A 27,662-nucleotide genomic window follows, 5' to 3' on the forward strand; every position below is an offset into this window, starting at 1 on the left:
ATGGTGAAATTTGGCTCCTATTCGTTCCTATTCTGCGCTCTTACATTGGTGAGTATAATTTTTTAGCTTTGTTCTATATCGGAGGAATATGCAATTATGCTGAATTTGTTGAGATGGTTGTTAATTTGTTGTATTAGGCATTGGATATACTGGTTTTGTTTCCCAAAAAAATGCACAGAGTTGCTTAAATTGAATTTCTGAAAGTAAGTTAATACCTCTATTATGATGCTTAGGAACAAGATGAACCCTGTAATCGACAACCGAAAAAAATTGTTTATTAGGGGCTGCTTGTGATTGGAACAAAAGCAGATCCTTATGACTTTACCAAGAACAGTAAACTTAATAGAATATTTAACCGTTGTCATGGTCTTGAGGTCCCGATGCTGTAAAATCAAATGACCAAACTTATGCTTTTGAAAACAAAACTATGTGCGTTTAGTATAAATGATTTTGGTTAAACTGAATTTGATATATTCTTTTAGCAATTCTCTTCTGGTCAACCTTAACCCAAAAATTAAGAAATTATCTTTGTAATGTTAGAAACTAATGAGTCAACCAATTTATTTAGACCATACACTGTGATAAACTATTGACTGACGACTATGGACTTCGCTTAATGCTAATTTAAGTAGCAATTTTCTCCATTTAAGTTAATTCCATAAGTGACAATGTGTACGACATGCTTTGTTCCTCGATGGATATTTTTTTTTAAATCCAGGGAAGTCTGATAGTGAGTCAGATTTGGATGATGGCAGCACGTCAGAGTTGTCAGGTCATTGGACTGATGGTTGGAGCACCAATTCGGGAGATGGGGATGACTTGAACGGGTTGGAGGAACCGCTGACTAAGGAAGGGGATAGTGGCCATTCCGACAGTGAATACGACGGTAGGGATGGTGGTGGAAGCTATATGCATGCTGCTGCAGAGGATCCTGCAAACTCCGAGAATGTCATGGGTAAACAATTCAGTTGTCCAGACCCTGTGATTGCTTCCGTGTTGTTATCTGCAGAATTTAATGGGATTGGAGATGCGTATGCAAGCTATGTCGCGTATGCAAAGGGAATTAGCTTTGCAGTGCGAAAGGGAGATTCTATTAAAGACGAGGAGGGGAATATTGTTAGGAAGTTTTTCCTCTGCAATCGGCAAGGGCTGCGTGAAAAGAAGCATTACGAGCGAGTTGATAGAAAAAGGACTCATAAACCGGAGACGAGAACGAATTGCAATGCCAAGCTTGTGGTGTTTCTGGACAAAAGTTGTAGGAAATGGCGGACGAAAACATTGGTCGAGGAACATAATCACGAATTGGTGCCCCAGGAGTTCACTAATGTCATGGCTCCACATAGGAAGATCCTAGAAGGGGACAAAGCGCATATACATAGCATGCATGAAGCTGGGTTCAAAACAACTCAAATAATGGGCTTCTTTGCCCACATGTGTGGTGGATATCGGAATCTTAACTTCATTAGTAAGGACTTGTATAATTATATGGATGGAGTTAGGCAATCAAGGATTGTCGAGGGAGATACAGCCGCAGCAATAAGCTATTTGAAGGGCAAGGCTGAGTTGGATCCGATGGCAGTTGTACAGTACTCTTATTACGCTGAGAAGCACCTTGGGCACCTATTTTGGTCATATGGTAACATGCAGCATGACTATGAATGCTTTGGTGATGTGTTAGCATTTGACTCAACGTACAGAAAAAACTTATATAACAGACCTCTTGTGATCTTTTCTGGCACCAACCATCATAGACAGACAATTATTTTTGGGTTTGATTTGCTAGAGGACGAGAAGATTCCGTCCTACAAATGGTTGTTAAGTAGCTTCTTGGAGGTAATGAGGCACAAGGAGCCGAAAGTCGTTGTCACAGATGGCGATGAATCCATGCGAGAAGCCATTAGATGTGAATTCCCTAGTGCGACACATAGACTATGCACCTGGCATCTTGCTCAAAATGCAGTTGTTAATATTAAAGACAAAGATTTTTGTGCTGCGTTTAAGACTGCTGTGTATGGTCACTTTGATATGGAAGAATTTGACAGATATTGGGTAGACATGATCACGTCATTCGGTTTAGAGGACAACGATTAGGTCGCAAAGACATACGAAAAGAGAGAGATGTGGGAAAATGCTTATTTGTGTGAGAAGTTTTATGCCGGCATACGAACCACTTCTCAGTGCGAGGGTATTAATTCATCACTTAAGAAATTTATCAAGTCTGGGAATTGCTTACTTGAGCTGGTCGAGAACCTGGATCGAGTAGTTAAAGATTACTGGAATAACGAGTTCATTGCAGATTACAAGACTCTTTACTCAAATCCGGTGTTGACAACGGGTCTTGAAGCATTGGAAAGATCTGTGAGCAAGTTCTACATGAGGAAAATATTCTATGAGGTGCAAAAACAGATTGAGGGAGTTGGGGCATTGTTAGTGTTGCACAGGGACAGTATCGGTGGCATGGAGAAGTTCATGTTCTGAAAGTATCGAAAGCCCCATCATGTATACTCGGTTTTCGTGGATATAAGTTGTGATAAGTATGAATGTTCTTGTAAGTTGTGGGAGAGATTAGGGATACCTTGCTGCCATATATTTTGTGTCCTGAAAGAGCTAGAGAAAGAAGAATTGCCGAGCCGATTGGTCCTGCGCAGGGGGTGCAAAGATGCCAAGGTCGCCGATAGTAGTAGTCAGCATGCCTCAGTCAATCCCACGGATGGATTTTGTGTTAGATACGGTGCATTGTGGAGTGCCTGCCTGTCACTGTATTTTACAGCCGCGCAATGCATGGAAACATACAACACTGCCATGACAGAGGTAGCCAGAATGTCGAGGGAGTTTGAATCTCTAGGTGGCATAGGGCAAAGGAGCAGTCGTGTTCAAGTAGGAGCGGATGAAACTCACATTCTCGACCCAAAGGTTATCAGGTCCAAGGGTGCACCTCGGGGTAGCACAAATGCGAATAACGGGAGGCGTTGTAGGCGGTGCCTCGGATTAGGCCACGACAGAAGAAATTGCACTGCCATGGATGACGATGTTGTTGATGAGGTATGTATTTGTTGATTAATTCCTGGTATTCTGGTGATCCGTATGCGCTTGATGTGGTAATTCTTGACATCTATACTTATTACTTATGTCATGATAGTTCTAGTGCATTAATGTTTTGAACTATACCATTTGATTGCACAAGCGATTTATTTGTTTGCAGGGTGGTGGATCCGGCTGTAGGCCAGTTTATACTTCCGGAAAGAGGTCACGACGAAAGTAGGTTCATGGTCATGACTGCATGTGATTGAAGTCTTTAGGTGGTTAGGAAAAATTTACATAGTTGTACCTTGGTTGTTCAATGTAAATGATTCTAGTTGTGCTGTCAATTTAGTTGGTTTTTTTGGTAGGTTAATGTGATGTAAACATTGGTTATTATGTGATGGTTGTCCCATAAATGAGACCTTTTTGAGGCATTACTTTTGGTGTTGAGTGCAAGTAGTTTGTTCTATTCCTATCATGGCTCCTTCATTTTGATTTTCGCCATTATTAAGGCAGGTTTTTTTTTTCTTATCTTTTGTTACTGTGAAGAATTTTTAAGCGACGCAGTAACTTATGTCATTCACTTACTTATGTAGTTCCAAGTTTTGAATTTCTTTTTTTGAGCATGTCTAAACTGTTGGCCATTAAAATAAGGCTAGAATTGTAACTAAAAGAAATCATTACTTAACATTAGGCATTTGTGCAATCTAACTTTTCATCAATATCAAATCACCAACAAAAGGAGATGCATTAGGTCACACTTGAAAAAATATATTCCATTAACTGCAACGTTGTTGGGGAGTGGAAAAAATATATTCCATCAATTGCAACGTTGTTGGTGAGTGGACCTATATTATTAACAATTTGCCATGCATGAATGCTTTGTGTTGACAATTTAAATGGTTGAATCTGTGAACATAAAAGGTGCTGGTAATGACAGTAAGAAACTTCATCTAAAAGTTATAGTCATTGTACACAAGTATACGCCAAAGTTATCGGGCAACCATTTCTGAAGGCACACCAACAAAAGTATGTCACTCAATCTGTATTCTCTAACCATTATTAAAGGCTATGCCAACAATGTTGTAAATTAAAGCCTACACGCCATTCAAAATATATATGTCCGGTAGAATCAAATCCACATAACATGTTAAAGATCACATGTGCTGCAGCACAAATAGATCAGTTTTCACTTACATATTGGTTACACAAATGACCTTACAAAATAGCACAACTAAAAAGTCCTTGAACGGAACAAAAGTTTGTATGCCTCAAACCAAAGAAACAGATTCAGCGGCAAAGTACGCCTTTCGGATTGCTACCATGGAGCAATTGTGAAACTCCTCCAGTAATTTAGAGCTGCTTCAACGGTTTCCATTCTGTTATCATTGTGATACTTTAAAACCATGTCGATTGCAAGGCACATCCTGCCATAATCAGTCACAAAATGAAATGCCTATAATAATCACAAGCGCGTTGTGGGTTAGGTTACGCAGTAGTGTAGCTTTACGTTTGACGATATTTTATACAAGCTCATTGGGAAGTGAGGTAATTCATTATAGTTGCATGTAAGGTAAGTGCAGATGATACCTCGATATCGTAGTCATAGAACAAGTGGTACATAATCATCCACTGCGCAACAAATACGCCACAATCATTGCTATTCGGGTTATTGGCCCCGTGTTTGATAACAAGACAAATCAAGTCACCCAATCAGATTTCAATTTGTTTTAACCAATTGAAGTAACGTAATAGTTGCAACCATTAAATATAAATTTTACTTTGTTCTACATCTAAATAATTCACCTTTCAGGAAGTTGTTGGGCAACTTCAGGCTCCTTTATGTCAAACTCACTGCATTCTATTTTGTCAATATCTGCATTAGCATACCAAGCACGGTCATCCAAGAGGTCATCCAGAAATATTGCCTGTGTAACAATAATAGTTCATTTGTGTTAATTATGTCTAGTTTAATGCAAGAATTAGGTTGGGAATTTTAAATAAATAACTATAACCAAATGGTCCGGAATTAAACTATTGCAACATACACTTATCGCAAACACAGCAACCTTAATTTTGAATTTCAACATGTGAACTGTTTCTGCATGTGATTTTATTACCTAGGTAGAGGAAGATCTAGTTACTCCAACCGTAAATTAAGACTGCAAAGTTGATTTAATCATGACTTTTGGATTTTTTAAACAAATTGGAATGGTTAGTATTCTACAATATAAGTCACCCATTTTTTTCAACTAATAGCTGTACATTTGATGTGGATATTAAAGGAAGACACCAGGATTCGACAGGTGGAGGCCTTTAATTCAACACCCCATGGCTAGTAGTTTTGTCGACACTAATGCAACTTGATCTACAGTTACATGTTAAGGTCATGCAGTATAGAAATGGGGACATATGCTTTTTTCAAAAAATCGTTCATTGTCATTACTACGCAGTTAGGCTATTTAGACCTTACGGAATAAGAACATTACCAATTTTCGGATCTGGTGACGGCTCTTTGACCTGGCTGTTGGGGACCGCAGCGAGTCAAGATACACCAGTTGCTTTCGTGAGAGGTCAATAATAACGAGAAACCAATGGTTATCGCACCACATAGGGCAGTAAATCTACCACAAAATTACCAGAGACAAAGTGTGTAATCAGTCATGTACGATGGTCATGTAGGCAGCAGGCAGAAATTTAATCATGTTTACGTACCTTCAGCACTTCGTCAGCGAGCCCATGAAGTCCTTGCGTATAGCAGAAATGGTTGCTTCAGGTATAGGTCCTCGCCCAGTCGCTATTTGCTACAAATAAAAAATATTACATCGCCAGTCAGAGTTTCGGTTAATTAAAAACCACGTGTACAGGGACGGATCAACTTCGGAGATTGTGGGGGACAAGTGCCCCCTTTAAAATGTTATAGCGGCATATGTAGTACATGGGATAAAAATTTATTCGCCCACACTCAATAAATAAGTTTGACGCCGATATAATTTTTTTTAATCAACCTCTGTTTCCATAATGTACAGAGAAAATATCTAACTATTTTATAACAATATCATGTTGATTATAATAATAACTAAATAATTAGAATAAAAAGATAATCCAAAATTAAAATAAAAAATTAAGTCAGTAATTTAAATTTAAGTATTAAAAGTCATGTTTTTTTTAATGCTCTCTGAAATTCTAATCCTCTTCACTTGTTCTTTCTTAACTCAATTATTTCCAAGAAAACCTACTTAACTTCATTCTTTAAATTCTTTCGACTCAATTAAAGATTTATTATTGAATTTTATATATTTTAGGCCTTCAATTATTTTGCATGTTATTTTGTAATTATATTTCTGTACATTTTTCATTACATGGTTGATTATTATTGAATAATCAGATCCATGAGTAATTTAAATTTGGAAATCTAGCTATATTAACTAACGATAGAGAACAGTTAAAATGAAAAGTAACATTCAAATATACGGATATTTATTCATGTTTCTTCTAATGAAGTTAGTTCTAGCTTCTTTAGTATTAACGACATCAAGTAAAAAAATTAATTATTTATATTATAAAGTGTCAATTTCATCATTGTGTAAGACTGAAATTGGACCTGATTATTTAGTAATATATATAAAAAATGAAACATTTAATTGTCTTCTTAATGAAAAAATTATTCAAACTTTTCAAGCGGTGTAATTATCCGTCGCATCTCATGTATCATGGGCATTCGCTACTTTCCTGTTTATCCCCTATCGCAGTTGATCAATGTAAACCAGATTATAGGGTTTGGAAAATAACCACAAATGCCGTTGGAAGATACCATTGCAGCCTGGTCGAGTCAAACGCAAGCATCCTTGCCAGCAGAATCAGCACCTGCGTTAAAAAAATGTCATCAAGAAGAGATCTTGCTGCCAAAACCAGATAGCAGATATGGATGTGTCACATACGTCATCCACTATTTGCTTTCCCGGTTCTAATGTCCTCAGTGCCTTCCGTGTCATCGCACAGTGTGGATTTGAAACAAGCATCTCCCTGAATTCGTTAATCATATCAAAGTTAATGAGTAAACTACTAAATACGTGTTTTGTCCTCCAACAAGAACCACTTTTGATGGGAAAATGTTTAGAACAGGGATTAAATTGGATATATTACCTTTTTAAAAATACTTGACAGATTCAATTTTATCTCCCGTGGCCAAGTCAAGTGATTAGTTTCCATGTTATTTGAACCTATTTATATAATTGCAATTTCTAGTGCCATCATGTATATGATGAGCGGATATTTTATACGCTTTTTGGGGATAATTTCATATAGTTTAGAGTATGTTTTAGTTAGTTTTTAGTCTATTTTTATTAGTTTTTAGGAAAAATTCATATTTCTGGACTTTACTATGAGTTGTGTGTTTTTCTGTAATTTCAGGTATTTTTCTGGCTGAAATTGAAGGAGCTGAGCAAAAATCTGATTCAGGCTGAAAAAGGACTGCTGATGCTGTTGGATTCTGACCTCCCTACACTCAAAGTGGATTTTCTGGAGCTACAGAACTCGAAATGGCATGCTTCCAATTGCGTTGGAAAGTAGACATCCAGGGCTTTCCAGCAATATATAATAGTCCATACTTTGCACAAGGATAGACGACGTAAACTGGCGTTCAACGCCAGTTCTCTGCCCAATTCTGGCGTCCAGCGCCAGAAAAGGATCAAAAACTGGAGTTGAACGCCCAAACTGGCATAAAAACTGGCGTTCAACTCCACAAATGGCCTCTGCACGTGACTCACTTAAATCTCAGCCCCAGCACACACCAAGTGGGCCCCAGAAGTGGATCTCTGCATCATCCATCATAGTCCACTCATATTTTGTAACCCTAGGCTACTAGTTTAGTATTTAAACAACTTTTAGAGACTTATTTTGTATCTCATGACATTTCAGATCTAAACTTTGTATTCTCTGACGGCATGAGTCTCTAAACCCCATTGTTGGGGGTGAGGAGCTCTGCTGTGTCTTGATGAATTAATGCAAGTATTTCTGTTTTCCATTCAAACACGCTTGTTCCTATCTAAGATGTTCATTCGCGCTTAACTGTGATGAAGGTGATGATCTGTGACATTCATCACCTTCCTCAAACCATGAACGTGTGCCTGACAACCACCTCCGTTCTATATCCGATTGAATGAGTATCTCTTAGATTCTTTAATCAGAATCTCCGTGGTATAAGCTAGAACTGATGGCGGCATTCATGAGAATCCGGAAAGTCTAAACCTTGTCTGTGGTATTCCGAGTAGGATTCAAGGATTGAATGACTGTGACGAGCTTTAAACTCCTGAAGGCTGGGCGTTAGTGACAGATGCAAAAGGATAGTAAATCCTATTCCAACTGGATCGAGAATCAACCGGTGATTAGCCGTGCTGTGACAGAGCGCGTGAGCGTAGTTTTCACTGGAAGGATGGAAGGTAGCCATTGACAACGGTGATCCACCAACACACAGCTTTCCATAGGAGGACGTGCGTGCGTGAATCAGAAGACAGAGGAAAGCAGAGATTCAGAAGATAAAGCATCTCCAAAACTCCAACATATTCTCCATTACTGCATAACAAGTAACCCTTAATCCATGCTCTATTGTTTATTTGCAATTCAACTGATAAACATAATTGACTTCCTGACTAAGATTTACAAGATAACCATAGATTGCTTCAAACCAACAATCTCTGTGGGATTCGACCCTTACTCACGTAAGGTATTACTTGGACGACCCAGTGCACTTGCTGGTCATATGTGCGAAATTGTAAGAGAGTCACAATTCGTGCACCAAGTTTTTGGCGCCATTGCCGGGGATTGTTCGTGTTTGAACAACTGACAGATTATTTTGTTGCTTAGATTAGGAAAAATTTTCTCTTTTTGGTTTAGAGTCTTTTATTATTTATCCCTTGTTAAAACACTTTAAATTTATAGCTCAGTTATTTAGAACGTGGTGTTTATGTTCATGATAATTGGCTATCATATTTTTAAAACCTTTTTCAAAAAAAAAATAATTTTTCTATTAAATCCTGTGCCAAATCTTAAGTTTGGTGTTTTCAAAAATAATCTTTCCTAAAATTTTCGAAAGTTCCATAACTCATTTGGCTAGAGCGTTAATCTGTGTTCTTGGTAATTGGGTTAGAATCTTTTATACTCTTTTCAAAACCTTCTTTTTCATAAATAATATTTTCTCTATTAAATTGTGTGCCAAACTTTAAGTTTGGTGTTTTCTTGTTGAATTCCCTTTGGTTTTCGAAAATTTTGGTTTGGTTTTCTAAAAATTTTAAGTTTGGTGTTCTTTCTTCATGTTCTTGTGTTCTTGTGAGTCTTCAAAGTGTTCTTGAGTTTTCCTTGTGTCTTGATCTTAAAATTTTTAAGTTTGGTGTTCCTTGGTGTTTTCCCTCCAAAATTTTCAAAAACAAGGAGCATTAGATCTAAAAATTTTAAATCTTGTACTATCTTATTGTTTTTCTCTCTCCTCACTAAATTCAAAAATATCTTTTCAAAATATCTCTTCCAACTTCCTAACTTCTTATCTTTTCAAAATTTGTTTCAACTAACTAACTAACTTTTTGTTTGTTTCTTAACTTTTTCAAAACTACCTAACTAACTCTCTCTCTCTCTAATTTTCGAAAATATCTTCCCTCTTTTTCAAAAATTTCTATTTTTTTTAACTAATTATTTTTATCTTTTTTACGAAAAAAAATAATAATTTTATTTCAAAATTCAAATTCTTTTTAGTTATTTTATTTTATTTAAGTATTTACTTTTTATAAAATAAAATAAATAAAAAGATAAATCAGTCCAAGTTATATCCATATATCCATCATGGACATAAGTGGAAATGAACAGTCCAGGAGGACTCTGGGGTCATATTCTAACCCCTCTACTGCTTCATATGGGAGTAGCATATGCATACCCTCCATTGGAGTTAGTAGCTTTGAGTTGAATCCTCAGCTCATTATCATGGTGCAGCAAAGTTGCCAGTATTCCGGTCTTCCACAGGAAGAACCTACAGAGTTTCTGGCACAATTTTTACAAATTGCTGACACAGTACATGATAAGGAAATAGATCAGGATGTCTACAGACTATTACTGTTTCCATTTGCTGTAAAAGATCAAGCTAAGAGGTGGTTAAATAACCAACCTAAGGCCAGCATAAGAACATGGAAACAGCTGACAGAAAAATTCCTGAATCAGTATTTTCCTCCAAAAAGGATGACACAGCTAAGGCTGGACATCCAAGGCTTTAAACAAGGAGATAATGAATCTCTTTATGATGCCTGGGAGAGATACAGAGAGATGCTACGAAAATGCCCCTCTGAAATGTTTTCAGAGTGGGTTCAGTTAGACATCTTCTACTATGGGCTTGCAGAAGGAGCTCAGATGTCTTTAGATTACTCAGCTGGTGGATCTATCCATATGAGAAAGACAATTGAAGAGGCTCAAGAGCTCATTGATACAGTTACCAGGAATCAGCATCTGTATCTAAGCAGCAACCCTTCCATGAATGAAGAGGTTAAAACAGTAACTGCTGAATTCAGTACTGTAAAACAAGCTGCTGAATTCAATCAGCAATTGGATTTTCTAACAAAGCAGCTAGCTGAATTCAAGGACAGGCTACAGGAGACAAGGATAGCTAATATACACATGGACGAACAGTTTAAGCAAACAAAGCAGCAGCTATCAAGGCAAATAGCAGAAGAATGCCAAGCGGTTCAACTAAGAAGTGGAAAAACATTAAATACCCCACCTCAAGGCATCAAAAATTCAAGAAATGAGCGACCCACCAAAGATTCACCTGAGGACAGTAAGAGCCCAGGGAAAAATAATTCTGGCACTAAAACGCTAGAAAATGGGTGGAAGGCTGGCGCTGAACGCCCAGACCATGCCCAAAACTGGCGTTCAGCGCCAGAAACAAGGCAGGATTGGCGTTCAACGCCAGAAATGGGCAAGAATCTGGCGTTGAACGCCCAACAGGGGCACATTTCTGGCGTTCAGGCGCCAGGAACAGACAGTGAGCTGGCGTCTAACGTCACTCCAGCTTCTGACTCTGGCACTCAATTGCCAGTGAGGGATCAGACACACACAAGTGCTGATAACAACCCCTCTAAAAAGGCTTCTTTAACCACTAAGGTTGAGGAATATAAAGCCAAGATACCTTATCCTCAAAAACTCCGGAAAGAGGAGCAGGATAAGCAGTTTGCTCGCTTTGCAGATTATCTAAGGACTCTTGAAATAAAGATTCCATTTGCAGAGGCACTTGAGCAAATACCTTCTTATGCCAAGTTCATGAAAGAGATCTTGAGTCATAAAAAGGAGTGGAGAGAAATAGAAAGAGTTCTCCTCACTGAAGAATACAGTGCAGTCATTCTGAAAAGCTTTCCTGAAAAGCTTAAAGACCCTGGGAGTTTTCTGATACCATGCATATTAGAAGGTGATTGCACCAAGACAGCTTTATGCGATCTTGGGGCAAGCATCAACCTGATACCTGCATCCACTATCAGGAAGCTTGGCTTAACTGAAGAAGTTAAACCAACCCGGATATGTCTCCAACTTGCTGATGGTTCCACTAAATACCCATCAGGCGTGATTGAGGACATGATTGTCAGAGTTGGGCCATTCGCCTTTCCCACTGACTTTGTTGTGCTGGAAATGGAGGAGCACAAGAGTGCCACTCTCATTCTAGGAAGACCCTTCCTAGCAACTGGACGATCCCTCATTGACGTCCAACAGGGGGAAATAACCCTGAGAGTCAACGATGACGAGTTCAAGTTGAACGCTGTCAAAGCCATGCAGCATCCAGACACATCAACAGACTGCATGAAAGTTGACCTTATTGACTCTTTGGTAGAAGAGATCAACATGGCTGAGAGTCTCGAATCAGAGTTGGAAAACATCTTTAAAGATGTTCAGCCTGATTTGGAGGATTCAGGGGACATGAAAGAGCCTCTGAACTTTCTTCTGAAAGAGGAAAAACCTCCTAAACCAGAGCTCAAGCCACTGCCACCATCCTTGAAATATGCATTTCTAGGAGAAGGTGACACTTTTCCAGTGATCATAAGCTCTGCTTTAAATTCACAGGAAGAGGAAGCACTTATTCAAGTGCTAAGGACACACAAGACAGCTCTTGGGTGGTCCATAGGTGACCTTAAGGGCATAAGCCCAGCTAGATGCATGCACAAAATCCTATTGGAGGATAATGCCAAACCAGTGGTTCAACCACAGAGGCGGCTAAATCCAGCCATGAAGGAAGTGGTGCAGAAAGAGGTCACCAAATTACTAGAGGCTGGGATTATTTATCCCATTTCTGATAGCCCCTGGGTAAGCCCTGTTCAAGTCGTCCGAAAAAAGGGAGGCATGACAGTGATTCATAATGAAAAAAATGAACTGGTTCCTACAAGAACAGTTACAGGGTGGCGCATGTGTATTGACTACAGAAGGCTCAATACAGCCACCAGAAAGGATCATTTTCCTTTACCATTCATAGACCAGATGCTAGAGAGACTAGCAGGTCATGATTATTACTGCTTTTTGGATGGCTACTCAGGCTATAACCAGATTGCAGTAGATCCCCAGGATCAAGAGAAAACAGCATTCACATGCCCATCTGGAGTGTTTGCTTATAGAAGGATGCCATTTGGGCTATGTAATGCGCCTGCAACCTTCCAGAGATGCATGCTCTCTATTTTCTCTGACATGGTGGAAAAATTTCTGGAAGTCTTCATGGATGACTTCTCAGTATATGGAGACTCATTCAGCTCCTGTCTTGATCACCTGAAACTTGTTCTGAAAAGATGCCAAGAAACCAACCTAGTTTTAAACTGGGAAAAGTGTCACTTCATGGTGACTGAAGGAATTGTTCTTGGGCATAAAATCTCAAACAAGGGAATAGAGGTGGATCAAGCAAAAATAGAGGTAATTGAAAAATTACCACCACCTGCCAATGTTAAGGCAATCAGAAGCTTTCTGGGGCATGCAGGATTCTATAGGAGGTTTATAAAGGATTTTTCAAAAATCGCAAAACCTCTAAGTAACCTGCTAGCTGCTGACACGCCATTTGTGTTTGACACAGCATGCCTGCAGGCGTTTGAAACGCTGAAAGCTAAGCTGGTCACAGCACCAGTCATTTCTGCACCAGACTGGACATTGCCATTTGAGTTAATGTGTGATGCCAGTGATCATGCCATTGGTGCAGTATTGGGACAGAGGCATGACAAGCTTCTGCATGTCATTTATTATGCCAGTCGCGTTTTAAATGATGCCCAGAAAAATTACACAACCACAGAAAAGGAATTACTTGCAGTGGTTTACGCCATTGACAAGTTCAGATCCTACTTAGTAGGATCAAAGGTGATTGTGTACACTGACCATGCTGCTCTTAAGTATCTACTCACAAAGCAGGATTCAAAACCCAGGCTCATCAGATGGGTATTGCTTCTACAAGAGTTTGATATAGAAATAAGAGACAGAAAAGGGACAGAGAACCAAGTAGCTGATCATCTGTCCCGGATAGAGCCAGTGGAAGGGACGTCCCTCCCCTTTCTTGAGATCTCTGAGACGTTCCCTGATGAGCATCTATTTGCCATTCAGGAAGCACCATGGTTTGCCGATATTGCAAACTATAAAGCTGCAAGGTTCATACCCAAAGAGTACAATCGAATACAAAAGAAAAAATTAGTTACTGATGCAAAGTACTACTTGTGGGATGAACCCTATCTCTTTAAGAGATGTGCAGACGGAATCATCCGTAGGTGTGTCCCCAGAGAGGAAGCACAGAGAATCCTATGGCATTGCCATGGATCTCAATATGGAGGCCATTTCGGAGGTGAGCGAACAGCCACCAAGGTCCTCCAATGTGGCTTCTATTGGCCCACACTCTATAAAGATTCCCGAGAGTTTGTACGTAATTGTGACAGTTGCCAAAGAGCTGGTAATCTGCCTCATGGTTACGCCATGCCTCAACAAGGAATCTTGGAAATAGAGTTGTTTGATGTATGGGGAATTGACTTCATGGGACCTTTCCCACCATCATACTCAAACACTTATATTCTGGTGGCAGTTGACTATGTATCAAAATGGGTTGAGGCTATTGCCACTCCCACTAATGATACTAAAACAGTGCTGAAGTTCCTCCAGAAACACATTTTTAGCAGGTTTGGTGTCCCTAGAGTGTTAATCAGTGATGGGGGCACTCACTTCTGCAATAAACAGCTTTACTCTGCCATGGTTCGGTATGGAATTCGCCACAAAGTGGCCACCCCATATCATCCACAAACCAATGGGCAAGCTGAAGTCTCGAACAGAGAATTAAAGAGAATCCTGGAACGGACAGTAAATACCCGTAGAAAGGATTGGGCAAGGAGCTTGGATGATGCTCTGTGGGCTTACAGAACAGCATTCAAGACCCCTATAGGAACCTCTCCATACCAACTCGTGTATGGTAAGGCATGCCACTTTCCCGTGGAACTGGAACATAAGGCCTACTGGGCAACCAGATTCCTAAACTTTGATGCCAAATTAGCAGGAGAAAAATGATTGCTCCAGCTAAATGAGCTAGAGGAATTCAGACTCACAGCTTTCGAAAATGCCAAGCTTTATAAAGAAAAATCAAAAAAATGGCATGACAGAAAGCTGTCATCTAGAATCTTTGAACCAGGACAGAAGGTCCTGTTGTTTAACTCTAGACTCAGGCTATTCCCCGGGAAACTGAAATCCCGGTGGAGGGGACCATACGTGATTACAAGTGTGTCACCATATGGTTATGTGGAGCTTCAAGATATTGATTCTGATAAGAAGTTCGTTGTCAATGGACAGAGAATCAAGCATTATCTTGAAGGCAACATTGAGCAAGACTGCTCAAGGCTGAAGCTAGATTAAAAGCTCAGCAAGGTCCAGCTAAAGACAATAAAGAAGCGCTTGCTGGGAGGTAACCCAGCCATGGGGCATCAATCCTCTAAGCATTTCCGCCCTATTTTTATTTTTATTTGTTTATATAAAGTTCACTGACACTAAGGTACAGAATCATTTGTATAAGTTTACAGGGTTACAGAAGGAATTTGCACACAAAATAGAGAAAGGGAGCTCAATGGCAAGAAAACGCCAGTAAAGGGGCATTTTGGGCGTTCAGCGCCCAAAATGGGCATCCACTGGGCGCTGAACGCCAGTAATGGCAGCAATTGGGCGTTCAACGCCAGAAATGGCCACCCACTGGGCGTTGAACGCCAGGAATGGCAGCAACTGGGCGCTGAACGCCCAGGAGATCAGCATTTGGGCGCTGAACGCCCAAAACAGGCAGTGTTTGGGCGTTCAAACGCCAGGAGGACAGGGAGGAGCCAAACCCAGTAATCCAACACGTATTTCCATTTTAATTTCAAATTTTATGCTTCAATGCATGATTTTTACATGAACATATCAAGAACCCTGATTTCTAAAATCCTTAATTTCTAAAAATCCATCTTTCCAAATTCAATCCAACTCTTTTCAAAATCTTTTCTAAAAACAAATCTATCTTTTTCACTCAAAAATCTTTTCAACTAATCCATATCTTTTTCAAATATCCATATTATCTTTTTCAAAATTCAGAGTTATCTTTTTCAAAAATCTATCATATCTTTTCAAAATTAAACTCTATCTTCTATCTTATCTTTTTCAACTCAATCTTTTTATCTTATCTCTTCCAATTTTTCGAAAAAAACCACCCCCCACCCCTTTAAATTGGGTTCGGCCTCCCCCCTCCTTCATCAACAAGTGCTACTCAATCTCCTTCTATCCCTCTCCTTTCTTTTATTTTGCTTGAGGACAAGCAAACCTCTAAGTTTGGTGTGTTTATCCGAGATCACTACTAAGATCATGGCTCCCAAAGGGAAACAATACACTCCTAGAGGCAAGAAAGAGAGCGTTCCAAAACCACTTTGGAATCAAGGGAAGTTCTTATCTAAAGAACATTCAGACCATTATCTTAAAGTAATGGGTCTGAGATCAGTGATCCCGGAAGTTAGATTCGATCTGAAAGAAGACGAATATCCGGAGATCCAGGAGCAAATTCGAATCAGGAACTGGGAAGTCCTAGCTAATCCTGAAACGAAAGTAGGAAGGAACATGGTCCAGGAGTTCTATGCTAATATGTGGCAGACTGACAAGCAAAGACTATCTGGAACTGCCTGCTACGAATTTCGGACCATGGTCAGGGGAAAGATTGTTCATACCACCCCTGACAAGATCAGAGAGATATTAAAGCTACCTCAGTTAGAGGATGATCCAGACTCCTTCAACAGGAAGATGATGAGAGCAGACATTGGCCTGGATAAGATTCTAGAGGACATATGTATCCCTAGAGCCAGGTGGACCACCAACACCAAGGGCGTCCCAAACCAGCTCAAGAGAGAGGATCTCAAACCAGTTGCCAGAGGATGGCTGGACTTCATTGGGCGTTCTCTGTTGCCCACTAGCAACCGTTCTGAAGTCACAGTTAAAAGAGCAGTGATGATTCATTGCATCATGACTGGGAAGGAAGTGGAGGTTCATCAGCTGATTTCCACTGAACTCTACAAGATAGCTAATAAAAATTCAAGAGAGGCCAGGTTGGCTTATCCAAGCGTGATTTCTCTGCTCTGCAAGGACGCTGGAGTCAAGATGGGAATAACTGAATATATCCTAATTGAAAAGTCAATCACCAAAGTATCAATGGAGAGACAACAAGCACAGGAGGAGCATATCAAGAAGAGAGCACAGGAATTCCTCCCAGAGATTCCTCAAGCGGAATATTGGGAATATCTTGAGATGTCTGTCACCAAGATACAGGAAGCTATGGAGCAAATAATAAAACAACAGAAGGAACACAGTCAAATGCTGACCCATATGCTTAAAGAACAAGAGGAGCAGGGACGTGACTTAAGAGAACTGAAGCGCCAAAAGTCTTCTGTGATACCAAGCCTCCCAAGGATCAGAGGAACCCCCATACCCCCAGAATAAAGGTTGTTAATTTCCAATTTCTGCCTTAACTCTGTGACAGTGTCCTTATAAAAAGTCTACCTTAGAAGTCATATAATAGTAATTAGTATCTATTTGATTTTATCTCCAATTAAGCTATAGTTTATTTTTCTCATCATCATTAAACATGAATAAAATAGTAGATCTTTTGAATAAGAAGCAATAAAATTTAGAGTTTAAATAAAACAAATTCTAATTGGTTAAATGTGGTGGCAATGCTTTCTGTCTTCTGAATGAATGCTTGAACAGTGCATATGTCTTTTGAATTTGTTGTTTAAGACTGTTAAATATGTTGGCTCTTGAAAGAACGATGAATATGAGACATGTTATTGATAATCTGAAAAATCATAAAAATGATTCTTGAAGCAAGAAAAAGCAGCAAAAAAAAAAAAAGAGAGAGAGCAAGCAGAAAAAGCCAATAACCCTTAAAACCAAAAGGCAAGGGCAATTAAAAGGGATCCCAAGGCTTTGAGCATCAGTGGATAGGAGGGCCTAAAGGAATGAAATCCTGGCCTAAGCGGCTAAACCAAGCTGTCCCTAACCATGTGCTTGTGGCGTGAAGGTGTCAAGTGAAAACTTGAGACTGAGCGGTTAAAGTCAAGGTCCAAAGCAAAAAGAAGAGTGTGCTTAAGAACTCTGGACACCTCTAATTGGGGACTTTAGCAAAGCTGAGTCACAATCTGAAAAGGTTCACCCAATTATGTGTCTGTGGCATTTATGTATCCGGTGGTAATACTGGAAAACAAAGTGCTTAGGGCCACGGCCAAGACTCATAAAGAAGCTGTGTTCAAGAATCATCACACTGAAATAAGAGAATCAATAACATTATCTGAATTCTAAGTTCCTATAGATGCCAATCACTCTGAGCTTCAATGGATAAAGTGAGATGCCAAAACTGTTCAGAAGCAAAAAGCTACTAGTCCCGCTCATCTAAGTAGGATCTGAGCTTCATTCAAAAACTCTGAGATATTATTGCCTCTCAACCTATTAGTCTTCTATTTTATTTGTCTAGTTGCTTGAGGACAAGCAACAGTCTAAGTTTGGTGTTGTGATGAGCGGATATTTTATACGCTTTTTGGGGATAATTTCATATAGTTTAGAGTATGTTTTAGTTAGTTTTTAGTCTATTTTTATTAGTTTTTAGGAAAAATTCATATTTCTGGACTTTACTATGAGTTGTGTGTTTTTCTGTAATTTCAGGTATTTTTCTGGCTGAAATTGAAGGAGCTGAGCAAAAATCTGATTCAGGCTGAAAAAGGACTGCTGATGCTGTTGGATTCTGACCTCCCTACACTCAAAGTGGATTTTCTGGAGCTACAGAACTCGAAATGGTATGCTTCCAATTGCGTTGGAAAGTAGACATCCAGGGCTTTCCAGCAATATATAATAGTCCATACTTTGCACAAGGATAGACGACGTAAACTGGCATTCAACGCCAGTTCTCTGCCCAATTCTGGCGTCCAGCGCCAGAAAAGGATCAAAAACTGGAGTTGAACGCCCAAACTGGCATAAAAACTGGCGTTCAACTCCACAAATGGCCTCTGCACGTGACTCACTTAAATCTCAGCCCCAGCACACACCAAGTGGGCCCCAGAAGTGGATCTCTGCATCATCCATCATAGTCCACTCATATTTTGTAACCCTAGGCTACTAGTTTAGTATTTAAACAACTTTTAGAGACTTATTTTGTATCTCATGACATTTCAGATCTAAACTTTGTATTCTCTGACGGCATGAGTCTCTAAACCCCATTGTTGGGGGTGAGGAGCTCTGCTGTGTCTTGATGAATTAATGCAAGTATTTCTGTTTTCCATTCAAACACGCTTGTTCCTATCTAAGATGTTCATTCGCGCTTAACTGTGATGAAGGTGATGATCTGTGACATTCATCACCTTCCTCAAACCATGAACGTGTGCCTGACAACCACCTCCGTTCTATATCCGATTGAATGAGTATCTCTTAGATTCTTTAATCAGAATCTCCGTGGTATAAGCTAGAACTGATGGCGGCATTCATGAGAATCCGGAAAGTCTAAACCTTGTCTGTGGTATTCCGAGTAGGATTCAAGGATTGAATGACTGTGACGAGCTTCAAACTCCTGAAGGCTGGGCGTTAGTGACAGATGCAAAAGGATAGTAAATCCTATTCCAACCGGATCGAGAACCAACCGGTGATTAGCCGTGCTGTGACAGAGCACGTGAGCGTAGTTTTCACTGGAAGGATGGAAGGTAGCCATTGACAACGGTGATCCACCAACACACAGCTTGCCATAGGAGGACGTGCGTGCATGAATCAGAAGACAGAGGAAAGTAGAGATTCAGAAGATAAAGCATCTCCAAAACTCCAACATATTCTCCATTACTGCATAACAAGTAACCCTTAATCCATGCTCTATTGTTTATTTGCAATTCAACTGATAAACATAATTGACTTCCTGACTAAGATTTACAAGATAACCATAGATTGCTTCAAACCAACAATCTCTGTGGGATTCAACCCTTACTCACGTAAGGTATTACTTGGACGACCCAGTGCACTTGCTGGTCATATGTGCGAAATTGTAAGAGAGTCACAATTCGTGCACCAGTATACAAGTGTGGATATGTAAAACTCACTCTTGATCCAGTTTTGTGTTAAAGATGTAGGCGGCGATGGCCAAGTGTAAGCCTTCTATCTCCATGTCGAGTGTAGGTTGAAACGAGACCGGCATACCCTGAAAAATGATAGCAGGATTTAAATTCATTCAGAAATAGAAACAGTTGACATCAAATAGAATAAATTCAATTACCACCACAATGTTAAAGGAACAAACCTTGGGTATTGTTTTACCAATGTCTCCCGCCATGAAACTGCTATCCAGGTTTCGATGCAGCATGAACTTCTATTGAAGGTTCCTTGCTCGAGCAATCTTAACGGTCGTGTTCGTGACATACGAGATTTTGGGTTCGTGACATCCACGTGAACTCATCGAAGCCGGAAACAGATTACGCCTCCCCCTAGGACCGGACTTCGGCATAGCAGTCTTGAATGACACCTTTTTTTTGCCCTTGCCTCGGCTGAACTTGAACGATCCATCGTCTGAGTTGGTGATATGATTCAACTTTGGATCATAATCCGGGTCATCATTCCTGTTGTTCTTGGTCCTGGTCTTACACCGTTTGTAAGTTCTTAGCCCTGTGGTGTCCGGCTTGTTCAGGGGTTCCGTTGTAGTCGTCCCCTTATTCTTAGACCAAATGATGTACGAGGAGTTGCTACCAACCATTGGTGAACCGTCCTTCCCACTCATGGCTTGCTGGAGCATTTCGAGCACATCGTCATTGAATTGCCCTTGTTTTGCGATTATAGCCTTTAGGTCATCTATCTGTTGTTGGATCTTCACAACTTGAGAAGCCACATTTAAGGTGTCACCTACCTGTCGAACCCCGTGGCTGTTTTCTTTCCTACACAAAGACAATTGTTTGTTTAATGAATTTGCGGTCGAGAATGAAATTGTGTTTACACAACTCCAACATGAGCTCCAATAGTCGAAAAAAGTCTCAAAACCAAATGAACTAGAACATAATTACCTCTGCGACTCCGGTGGGGTTTGGGTATGACTTAAGATGGTTTTGAGGAGTGGGCTGCTGTTCAAAGGCTTTGATGCAGGCCATTCTTGAATTTCGTCATCGTCGGAGGAAACCTCCACCGGCCCATCAAGTAACTCCATCTCCTTCTCCATTTTACCGTTAACCTGCAGACAACCATTTTCCTCAGCATTCTAGCAGAAGGAGTTGGGTGCCGTTAATTAGGTGACCAACTCGTGGGTTCGTATGCTAGTGGAGGTCAGGCAAAGGTCACTATATTTAGGTGCGGGATCAAAGTCACCCACTAATTTGCATGAACCCTAATTCAGTTAACATGATGTGAATACCATGATACCTCATTCTTGCATTGGGTGAAAGTTTTGAGTACTGCCCAATGGAAGGCGCACAAAGCCTTTTAAACCCACTCTTCTTTTATGTCCTTTTATGGGCTGGGTTAAATTTCTTTTAGGAATTTTTTAACCAAATTTTTTTGTTGGTTCGAGCCTTTGAAGTAAAGGTCTTTGGGTCGAATTGTTTTTTCTTTTTTCCAATATCTGGACACTTTTTTTGTTGGACTATGGGGACAAAAAATAATAGGAACAATAAGTTTGAAATGGCTTACATTGCTTAGTCATGCAATGGCACTGAGTGGTTTTTGGTCATCATCCCGTTTGTGGTTCCCGAAACCCCAAAAAAATAAGAAACATGAAACAACCACATCGAGACAAATGAGGTAGCTAGGAAAAGGTAACTAAGTTGAACACAGCAACGAAAGCATAATTTAGAGTATAACATGGTAATAATGAAAATCATGGAAAAACAATTGGCAATAACATATCGAGTGCTGAATTTCTGGACTAATAAAATGTTTTTGTTTAAAACAAATGGCAACCATCTATAAGGAGTAACATTGTTAAATTATTTTGGGACCCGTGTTCAACGTTAAAGTGCACAGTGTTTCTCTGTTGTGGTTCACAGCTTAAAATTTGTCTACTTGCAGTCGCTATGAATACCCCCACTGGAAGTTGACAAATCATAAAAGCATTAGGTGTTATTGCAGCAAAAAGGACAGCAGCTTTCCCGATATACTAGGATAATAAATAAGAACACTGGCTGAAGGGTCCTGAATATTGAGTACACAAGGATAGCCCTTTTTAATGAAATGAGCTACGTTGCTTGCTTTTAATGTTAGCTAACGGACTAGCAGAGAAACTATTTCATTCTTACAACATGAATTAGTTAAATAATTGTCTCAATAGGAAAGTAGTTCTTTTCGCATAGCCCACAACTCTCATGGTTCACACTGTCGTAAACCGATAAAAGATGCCTTGGGTTGGATAAAAACGGTGGATAACAAGCTATGTAAACTAACGAATTATAGTTCTCAATCTCTTGCAAACGACACATGGCCGCGTTTGCCTCCAACGGTGTGAATGCTTTATATAAAGTTGAGTGATATTGTCACTGAAGGGACGACAGAGACAACATTAGAAGAGTCAGGGGAATACCTTTTACTGGACAGCAACTGGCGAAGAATATATTCCCTAGATAGATCCTCCTTAGCTCGAGAAATAATCACTCACTGTGGAGAATAAGTATGTGTATTTACTTTGGGCGATGATGCTGGTCTTTTTAACAGGAGTCACCCTCCATGGACAAGCCAATAAAGGTGTGAAAACGTGAAGAGAAGGTTTGAGGGATTCGCAGTGGGTTATTAACCAAAGGATGTGAATAGATGAAGAATTCGTTAACCAACATCCCGCATTGCTAAACCAGAGACATGGTCCGACCCGGTTAAAACAGCGTTTGCGCTCGCGCCTTCTTCTTGACTTGCATGATTCCTGGGATTGGTGGACAGGTCTATGATTCCGTGCATTACCTCATGTGTACTTTGTTCTACACTCCCATATTCAACCATTTTTTTTATCGATTTCTATTCGACTTGGTTATTGCAGTGTACTTCATCTGACTATGGCATGTAATTTTCAATTGACCACATCGTATTTGATTTTTCCTAGTTGCCAAAGTATAAAATTAAGTGTCAACTTCTTTTGTTTGATGCCATTCTGAGTTAGATATTTTTTACTCACTGTTAGGGACATATTTTATTTTTGTTACCCATTTTTTGTTTACATTTAAATTATTCATAACTTTTGTTATTTTTTTTAAAAACTACTTCGATTTGCGTGTAAATTTTGTGTGATTCACTCATTTAGCCTTCACGTTTACTTTAGATTGGAGTTGTTGCCGACATATGCTTACCCCTACTAGATTTTAAAAATTTTTCTTTTGTATATGATAATTAAGGAAAAGAATTATATTTAAATAATTACTAAACCAACTACAAAATATAGACTACATCCAAAAACTAGACATAAAGTCAGTAAGAAATTATAAGGTTTGATGCGTTGTTGTATCTATTAATATTCAGAAACATAGTAGTGATAGCATTTTCAAAGAACTAGACTCAATTGTTGTTTTATATTTAAGTCTTAAGGTGCGCGCATTCTTGTGAACCTCCAAATGTAGAAAGCTATTTACACAATAGATATTTGAATAATTATAAGTGATTCACTTAAATATAGACGCGTATTTAATCTTTCATCGAAGATGTTTTTATATTGAGATATAATTAGTTTTTGTATAATGTATTCCCTGTTTATCACTGCATATTATTTAATTTTTTAAAAGATTTTTTATTCAAAAGAATTAAAAATTATTTAATTTGGACAAATTTTCAAAAAGTAATAAATTAACTATTACATTTTTTTTAAAACGCACTCATCAACATAAATATATGGAAAAGTCTAGGGGGTCAGCAATTTTATTGAATTTTGGCCAGCATATAACCAGTAGAGAAAGGTGAGCCATTGGATGAAATCTGACACAAATCTCACACCATTAAATTATCATTGATGGCTACTAATCACAAAAGTTACTGGCCCCCTAGCATTGCTCTATATACTCACATGTTCGCACCTCTTAAAATTTTTTATGACTAAGTAAATAATTAATTTATGTTCGTCTAATATATAAAATAATTACTATATAATTTGTATTCTAAAGATTAAAATTTAGCAATATAAATTTGTTTTATTTTTAATATAAGAATAAAAAAAATAAAATTTTTATAACTGGATATAATGTAACACAATATGTCTAATATTAATGACATTTTAAAAAATTCTTAACAAGCAGTTTCTTTCCTTTTAGTCGAATAATTATTTTTTAAATTGCACAAATTAATTAAATTCTTTTCATGTACAATCTTTTTAAGACAGAAAAGTATTTAATTAGGACATTGGTCGATATAATTAAAATCACTATTTTATTAAATTTTTAACTTAAAGAGAAGACCTAGTTAATTTTGGTACAGAAATTTTGAATTTGTAATGTATTGATAGAATTTTTTTTAAATTTTGGTTTTATTTTATTTTCAATTAAACTAATAACTACAGAAGTTAAAGTTCTATTTTGGATTTATATTTGAGCTTCAAACTGATTTTTAAAGTTTTAATTTATTTAGTTTGATTTTCTACTTAGGTAACTCAAATTAGAGTTTTTAATACTATTGAGTTGTTACTATTATAAATTTTTGGTATTTTGTGTACTCCTTATTTTAGAGATTTTTGATATGAGGAGTACTAGGAGGCCAGCAGAATTTGTGATGTTTAGCCATCAATTAGCCATCATTAATATTTTTAATGGTGTGAGATGATATCTAATGGTGTAGGATTAATCATTTTTCTTTTGATGGTTAAGTGCTGGCCAGATTTCAACAAAAAGTGCTAGCCCCCTAGACTTTCTCTTTTGATATTCTTGTACTGTTAGCACTCATATTTTTATTAAAAATATTATATATACATCAATAATTAAAGACTAAATGAATCATGATGCAATTCTGTATAAATATTATTTAACTTATTTTAAATTTTAAATTATACTTTTAAGTTCACTTTTTTTAATTTAGATACTTATATAAATGATACTATTTCTACTCGTTATCACTATTTTGCATGGAATAGAAAACCTGTAAATTTAAAATTAATATAAGATATTAAAATTATATATACAATATAAAATTATTCATGATGGACACTCAATGCAATTTGATGAAATAATAAACACTAAAGAAAGTGTATTTATGAATGTTATATGTGAAACAGTCATTTAAAAAAAATAAACCGTCTATACTGTAATTTTATTTTTAAACAAACTTTATTTTTAATTTAGACTGAATTTTATTTTTATTTGTTAATAATAATAATTCTTTACAGTATGTAATTAATCAATTTATTTCTAATCACATACAACTAAATTACTCTTAATAAAACTTTTGCTTTGAATTAGCGTTTAAAAAAGAGTTAATTGCTAATAAAAAATTATCAGAAAGATAATTTTTTTTCAAAATTTTGACAACAATAAATAATATTATAGATTTTTAGTTTCGCTAATTATTACTCAAAACTGTTCCTAAAGCTGGTTCACATGAATAATTTATCTTACTAAGTTGAACAAGGTTAAGACGAATTAACTGTAATATTGTTCATAACTCTAGTTCGCGTTGTCCATCTAATGACTTTAATTAAGAAATCAGAAAAAGGATAAAACAAGTAATGTATTACAGAGCCAAAATGAAGTACCAGAGCCAAAACAAGTATTGTATTTTTTTTTTCTGTTATGCTTAATTAGATTATAGTTTAAACTCTATCCTATGTTCATGTGTAATGAGTTTTAAACATGGTACAAAATTTGTAGTTCAATAATTCTTTATTGTAGTTAACTTATACTATTTAAAATGTATACCGTGGCCGTGGCTAACAAAAATTACACACAAGCATAGTATTCTAAGCTAATTCACATTTCTTATGATGCACCTACCGAAACTCCATAATGGTTTTTCTGGCCAATAGGTCTCCACTCTTTCTGCAAATGAACATAGTAAGTGGGGCCCATTTTATGTGGTGAAGGGGATGGATCTCTTGCCTATTTATACTTGTATCCAGACATTTTCTTGTCTTCACGCTGCCTCGTATAGAACACACATAAGGGCCTTCAAACTCACGTTGTCTCTCCAACCCGACAGCCATGTCGCACCCGATCAACCCTGCCGCCACCGCTGATGAAGTTGCATCTATGAAGCACATCCGGGCACTAATTTGTGCAGTGCGATCAGCGCGGCGACGATCTGGCTCAAGCATTCGTGCTAATCCATGGTCATTCAACCAGAACGATGTCCTTCACCACTTGACCCTCGTCAACCGCCACGACCACGGTACGTGTCCGTCATCCTCCACCTACTTGAACATCCCCATTTCGCACATGCAATACGTGTTTGACCACATGTTTCTTTGCAGGAGTCGAATTCGTTCCGGATCGTGATTGGAGCCATGTGGCTCTTTACAAGAGCCGCCAAACCTCACTCCGGCAAGTGTGTACTAGTCTGCACGAACCTCCGCCTGTGTACCACAAGCAAACCTACGAATCCACCATCAGGGGAACTGTTCACAGATTCCTGGTTGTCGTTCCAACCGACTCGGAGTATTCCTTTTGCAGTGCGGTCGGTAGATACTCAACGGACGAACATCTTGCACGCGAAGATGCTGCAGCGGCCTTGATGAGAAAGGTGTTGGAGTTGCATTCGATGGTCGTTGATGACTTCAACGATGACTTGTTAGAGGAGGAGAAACTTGTCCACTACGAGACCCGCAACGCGCTTGAACGACTCCGTGCACATTATCGCGACATGGCTTCATCATTCAGGAATTATCGCCGCCTGAATCACCTTGAGTACATGTCATCAAGTTTCGAGTCTGTCTCAGAGTAGACGATCCCTACGTCTTCGTAGGCCTCAACGACGTCTTTTTCACAACCGATATCAAGTTACCTTTAGAAATAGGAGAACCTTAAGCCATTAGGAACAATGCTTTTTATTTTGCTATGGCACCAATTTAGATGCTGCACTTTGGTGTACTACGCGATCGAACATTATTCTGCACTTTTACGTTGCCTTTAAATTGGAAACTATTTATCATAGTTTGTGATCTTTTTACATATCCATTTCAATATTAATTAAAAAGATAAAAGGTACCTACATGCCAGTATTATTGTTTTATAAAATGGCAAAAAATTACAAATTTAAATTTAAAAAGTAAAGAAATAAAATGAAGTTTACGAAAACCAAAATTTTTTTATAATTAATTTTGTTAGTGAAATAACAATGTTACGTATTAAATTAGATTTTGAAGGATTGGCATACATGGCGTTTATATTTTTAAATCGACAAACAGGCTTGTCGTCTAAATAAGGCAGGTTAAAAAAGTTTGCATGCGATATTAATGGATTTAAATTCTCTAAATTTTAGATTTTATTTTAGAGTATAAAGTATGATCTTACACCATTAGAAATAATAACACAAAATGAAATATATATATTTTTATTTTCTATTGATTGTGCAGTGTTAATTTATAATATATTAAAGTATAATGTTCTCATAGATAAGAAAATATGATTTAATATTATTCTTTTTTAAAAATCATATCTGTGCAAACGTATTAGAAAATAAGGAGGTTTTTTTGTTGGGAAAAGAATAATCTGAACCCTGAAAAACCAGGTTATAAATTCAAATAATAAAAAATACATAAATTGGTTCACAAATAAAGCAGAATTACAGTTGAGAGGAATTTGAAAAAAAAAGTATAAAATTTTTTATTACAAGAAAGCACCAATGTCGCGTCATGCTGGAGGGGATCCCCTTGGTCTCATCGCTGCGTCGTCTTTCCCGGCAAGTTGGCGTGGACTCAGTGCTGCTGGTTGAGGAGATGTAAGAGAAGAGCAAAACAGAGAGATTCATAGAGGAGAGAGACCTCGCCTCGCCGTCGTCATTGCCATCGCCACCGCTGTTCATCACCTCTCTAGATCTAGTCGCAACGTCCAAGTCTCTGAGAATGTTCCATTACGAAGTGGGGGTGTAGGTGGAGGCCACTATCGGAATTCTTTGCAGCCGTTTTTCAGTACTTGAAATCTAATGGAGATATGGAGGAGACAGAGGATTCGATAAGGGTACTAAGCAGCAAGAAG

General features: G+C 38.2%; 1 protein-coding gene and 1 pseudogene across 6 annotated transcripts; one reads left to right on the forward strand and one right to left on the reverse strand.

The window, feature by feature from the left end:
* Positions 1–3,057, forward strand: LOC107610720 (protein FAR1-RELATED SEQUENCE 5-like; annotated as a pseudogene).
* Positions 3,058–4,130: 1,073 nt separating this feature from the next.
* Positions 4,131–22,590, reverse strand: LOC110265426 (uncharacterized). Of its 6 annotated transcripts, XM_088497192.1 has the most exons (8): positions 20,586–20,948; positions 19,832–20,459; positions 19,635–19,732; positions 5,737–5,825; positions 5,511–5,645; positions 4,828–4,949; positions 4,612–4,681; positions 4,131–4,448 (listed from the first exon to the last, which is right to left on the reverse strand). In XM_088497192.1, exons 1-2 carry the CDS (start codon positions 20,735–20,737, stop codon positions 19,901–19,903), a joined length of 711 nt encoding a protein of 236 aa, XP_088353318.1. In that variant the 5' UTR covers positions 20,738–20,948; the 3' UTR covers positions 4,131–4,448; positions 4,612–4,681; positions 4,828–4,949; positions 5,511–5,645; positions 5,737–5,825; positions 19,635–19,732; positions 19,832–19,900. The 6 variants fall into 6 exon arrangements, with proteins under 6 accessions (XP_088353318.1, XP_088353319.1, XP_088353322.1 ...); XM_088497193.1 differs by lacking the exons at positions 5,511–5,645; positions 5,737–5,825; XM_088497196.1 differs by lacking the exons at positions 4,131–4,448; positions 4,612–4,681; positions 4,828–4,949; positions 5,511–5,645; positions 5,737–5,825 and adding exons at positions 6,635–6,888; positions 6,963–7,047.
* Positions 22,591–27,662: the final 5,072 nt, after the last annotated feature.

Source organism: Arachis ipaensis, chromosome B8, assembly GCF_059453495.1.
Source record: "Arachis ipaensis isolate K30076 ecotype BB chromosome B8, ASM5945349v1, whole genome shotgun sequence".
In the NCBI taxonomy this organism is placed as follows: domain Eukaryota; kingdom Viridiplantae; phylum Streptophyta; class Magnoliopsida; order Fabales; family Fabaceae; genus Arachis; species Arachis ipaensis.